Source organism: Besnoitia besnoiti, chromosome II, assembly GCF_002563875.1.
Source record: "Besnoitia besnoiti strain Bb-Ger1 chromosome II, whole genome shotgun sequence".
Classification (NCBI taxonomy): Eukaryota; Apicomplexa; class Conoidasida; order Eucoccidiorida; family Sarcocystidae; genus Besnoitia; species Besnoitia besnoiti.
In genome coordinates, this window is record NC_042357.1 from 1,158,895 (window position 1) to 1,163,009 (window position 4,115).

A 4,115-nucleotide genomic window follows, 5' to 3' on the forward strand; every position below is an offset into this window, starting at 1 on the left:
GAAAGCAAACGAGACAACGGCACACTCCGTGAGATCGCGAGCTCTCTTAGCGCGTGTTCTTGACCATCGATGAGGGCTTATTGTCACGCTCCTTCTATCTAGTTGGCTCACTGCGTACTCAGGATCGGAACAAAACAATACTGCACTCTCAGAGCGAGTTGTCTCACCGCTACACAGACTTACCGTAGACAGCAGTACACAGCTACGACGTGAGGCCTAGGACGTGCGACGGTGCGGTTGCTAAGGCCTGCGGACCCTCCCGCAGTGTCACAAAACGTTCATTCTCGAGTGCCGACAAGAACGCGGTTAACTCTGTCTGGGTCTCAAACATCAGAGGCAGAGCCGCTGATAATGGAAAATCTGCCTTGTGTAATATGAGTGGCATCTGGTAACCTGAACTAACAGCCCGTTGACCCCGGGTTTACACCCGACGGTTTCGACGTAGTTTGCGACTGCCGGAGCGCAACTCTTATACCACCGCGTCCACTGCCCAAATCTAACTGCAGCATTGCTGCCACAGCAGGGTGGAGTCGGCTTTGCTTGTGTTATTCCACGCACCGCCCGAATGAAAGCACGCTGCAAGGCTACAGTTAAGGTCCCGATCTGCTCGTTTCCTACGTATCTTGCCCTCGTGACTGTGCGTATCCTTCGACAGCCTCACACGCTCTGTGCTGAAAAGCACCTGGAGCTACCATGTTTCCAGACAGTACGGCGGACTGCTACCTCCGTAGGCCGCAGCTGACGTGACAGCAGGAGACTCTGAAACGATGGGCTCCAACACGTAAAGATATCTGAATTGTGAACCGACGGAGTCTGGCACTTTGCCACGGGTCCCATGTTCCTTATGCTGCGCGTTTGTCACGTAGGGACAACCGGGCGCACCACAGTCATCTTCGGCGGGTACTTTCACCCGTGCCACAGAAGCACTATCCCACTGATCGCTCGTCCGCGCTTCGGTGCAAATCACCAATCTAAAAACAGTGCGTCAGCTCCCCGAACAAGCGCCGCTCACAGGAAAACCAACTCAAACCCTATACACTTCATTTCTGCTCCGCATGAGAGAGCACGTGCTCATGGCGATCAGAAATCACCACAGATACATCATCTTGCCGTCTCTTCATGAATCAGATAAAACATATAGTCCTGAATGGTTACACCGGCACAGGCGGCAAACTGCATCACTCTTTTCGTTCACCCGTACGCCGAGCGGCCTTCTATCTGCATTTGTTTCAAAAGTACGGCTCGCGGACCTTTAGATCTCCAGTGCCTCCTCGTTTTCAACAAACTTCTCCGGCTCCGGTGGTTGGCGGCATCCCAGACTGGGGTCAGTCAGGTTCACCTTGAGGTCCTCACTCACGTATGCCTTGCGTGTGTGTAGGTCAGTCGCCTGGAGACGGAAACTCAAGTTCTCCGCGTCGGCCGGAAGCGGGATTTCCAGCGAGTTGACCTTCCATCCATCGTTGGCTCTGAGAAGCATCCAAACGATACAGAGGAAACTGGATGGCGGCTCACAAAATTACTCTGCCCTCACACTAGCATCCATTCAAGAAGTCACACGCTCCCACAAGCTCGCTGTACGCTAAGCAACCACACAGCACGGCGCCACTTCCTGCCCACGCATGATGCAGCAAAGCAGCTACGTTGAGTTGAGTACAGCAAGCGCCACGCCGCCCTCAACTGCAAAGGAGAGTCTCCTACTGAGTACGCTGCAGCTAGGCGGAACTTACGCGTTGTCGTAGCCGTACACGTCGCACTTCAGTCCCGCCTGTCCAGTGCTGACGCAGACAAACATGAATGCACTTCCCGGGCCTGTGATGGGGAGCGACACTTGCTCTTCTTCAACGGCTCCCTCGGCGCCAACCTTTGTCCGGTAGCACTTGCGTGCCTGGTCTGACTCCACGGCATCTGGACCGTGACACGTAATGCTTGCCACTGAACTGTGGCCTTTGTCACCATTCTGGTCGGCGAGCGCCTGGCCTACATCCATCTGCAGGGGACCTGCGCCCCAGCCTGATGCGGTGAGCTTCACAACCGCGCCCTCAGGCAACGGCCCTTCGACTTTGACCGTGTCGCAGTCCACCTCCGTGAGAGACATGGCTGCACCACCGAAACATGACCAACGAGAGGCATTCATTCACCAGACTCGGCGTTCCAAAGCGTCTACACACAGCTTCGTGTCACCTAAACTACGCGGGCTGCGCCGTTTGCCCCCCTGACGCGCGGCCCCTACTGGAGCGGAGGCGGCACCTCCGGCGCGAGAACCGCGTACACAGGCAGCCACGACCGCCCTTTCGACGTCACGCCGCAGGATTTGCAAACGCGTGGGATGGAGCGGAAGCCTCCACTCACCCTTGCTTAACTGCGCCAGGATCACAGGCTCGTTGCTCAGGACCCCTCCTCGGCCTGGCGAGCTGGACGCTGCAAGAGAAGCGAAAGCAGCACAGGAAAGAAACGAAATCGACACATTCCGGCACAACTCCCTAGGCTGCTGTCGCAACGACTGCGCGTCCGCCCGCCCCGCAGCTGTCGCGGCTGGCATCATATGCGACTGGTCATGTCACTGAGTTTTCTGCGCAGTAGCTCCTGGACGTAGAGGGTCCGACGCGTGCGGTGACTGATGGACGCCTCTTCTTAAGGCAGAAGCATTTTCGTACCTCTGCGCGCAGAGACGACTGCCGGGAGGAGTGCTGCCGCGCACGTAGCCGCGGAAAAGAGACGAATTTTCACCATCCTGGAAAGGAGACGAGGCCTCGGGAAGGTACAAACTGAGCAGAAAACGTCAAACTTGAAGTGAACTGCAAGGAACAGATATATGAACTGTATGGCACTTAACATTGGGCGCACTGGCTGCCCAGTTGCCACGAAGCCGGACGAGGATTTTGCGGCTACTCGCGGATGGTCGTCGGGGTGGTCATCGACAGAGACACGATCGATATCTGGGTACCCGAGAGCACGCGATGATCAGCAGGGGGGCGGCTGAACTCCCGAGACGGCACAACGAGGAGAGTTTATCGCGACGCGTGAAGAATCTTTGTTGCTGGTCGTGCGCTTGGCTCGCGAGACACAACACTGAATTGCTTCGATAACAAATAAACAAATCCGGAAAGTTGTGGTCCGCTACGATGGACGGTGTTGCGGAAGCGACGGCGAACACCCCTGCCAGGCACGCTGCTAGCTGCAGTTTGCCACTCCAACCCGTCCGACGCGTGGCGACGGACCCCCCTTTACTGCGTCCGCAGCGAGCAGGCGAGCTGCACCCGCTCCTGCTGCTGTCAGCTACAGGAGGCTAGCGCGGGTGGCAGGGCGGTGGCAGCGGCGGGGGGTGGATCAGCATGCAGTGAACCGGAAGACCACCGCTGAGAAAACGCATGCAAACTGCTCGCACAAAAACCTGATGCATCATCATGCGCCACGTGTGCGGACAGGAGACACTCTGTCAGGCCAAGCCGCCCGTGTATACACGCACTGAAGATTTCGTCTTCGTTCTGCGGCCGTGCGCGCCGGATTTGCTTCTGCACTTTCCCCGTTTTTTTCTTTTCGGGAGACGCACATTCACATCGCCTCGCGGCCCCGCTGAACGGACTCGTAGTTTCCGCCTCCTCGCACTTGGTGCTGCGGCGCGAGTCCAAGGCCGCGGATTCTCGTGCGTGCCGACTGCCTCGCGTTTGCGTCTCTGCCGCTGCCTCTGGCTGCCAGTTCGTTTTCTACACTCCCACGTCGCTTCGCCCAGCATGTCTCCCTCTGCTGCTTCCTCTGCCTCGGCAGCGCCGGCTTTGACGCCGTCGCCTCACGTGGATCGCCTGCTGGGCGACTTGAAACTGTTTGCCGCGTACGACGCGGCGGCGGGCTGGCAGGAGCCGAAGGCGATGGAGAGCGCGTTCCAGAGTCTTTCTTGGGACGACGCGGAAGTGCTGAAGGCGCTGCCTCAGTACCTCAACTGCCGCGGCGAACAAAAGCGCCGGGTTGACTTCGCCTACGCAGCGCTCTGCCCGCGACCTGTCGATGAGAAGGATCCGAAGCAGACGCTGATGAGCCTGTGGATGAAGGCGCGCCTTTTTTCGTACGACCAAAAACACCCCTTCGCTCTCTCTCCCTACGCGACCACTAACAACTAG

The 4,115-nt window shown here is 57.8% G+C and overlaps 2 protein-coding genes across 2 annotated transcripts; one reads left to right on the forward strand and one right to left on the reverse strand.

Moving 5' to 3' along the window:
* Positions 1 to 1,252: 1,252 nt before the first annotated feature.
* BESB_035220 (MIC2-associated protein M2AP) lies at positions 1,253 to 2,730 on the reverse strand (the record flags this gene model as incomplete). The annotated part of the gene is made up of 4 exons (XM_029362108.1): positions 1,253 to 1,466; positions 1,728 to 2,097; positions 2,350 to 2,418; positions 2,655 to 2,730. The coding sequence occupies 4 exons, from the start codon at positions 2,728 to 2,730 to the stop codon at positions 1,253 to 1,255; spliced, it is 729 nt and encodes a 242-aa protein (XP_029221073.1).
* Positions 2,731 to 3,731: 1,001 nt separating this feature from the next.
* BESB_035230 (uncharacterized protein) lies at positions 3,732 to 4,115 on the forward strand (the record flags this gene model as incomplete). Its single annotated transcript, XM_029362109.1, has 1 exon — positions 3,732 to 4,115. The coding sequence occupies one exon, from the start codon at positions 3,732 to 3,734 to the stop codon at positions 4,113 to 4,115; it is 384 nt and encodes a 127-aa protein (XP_029221074.1).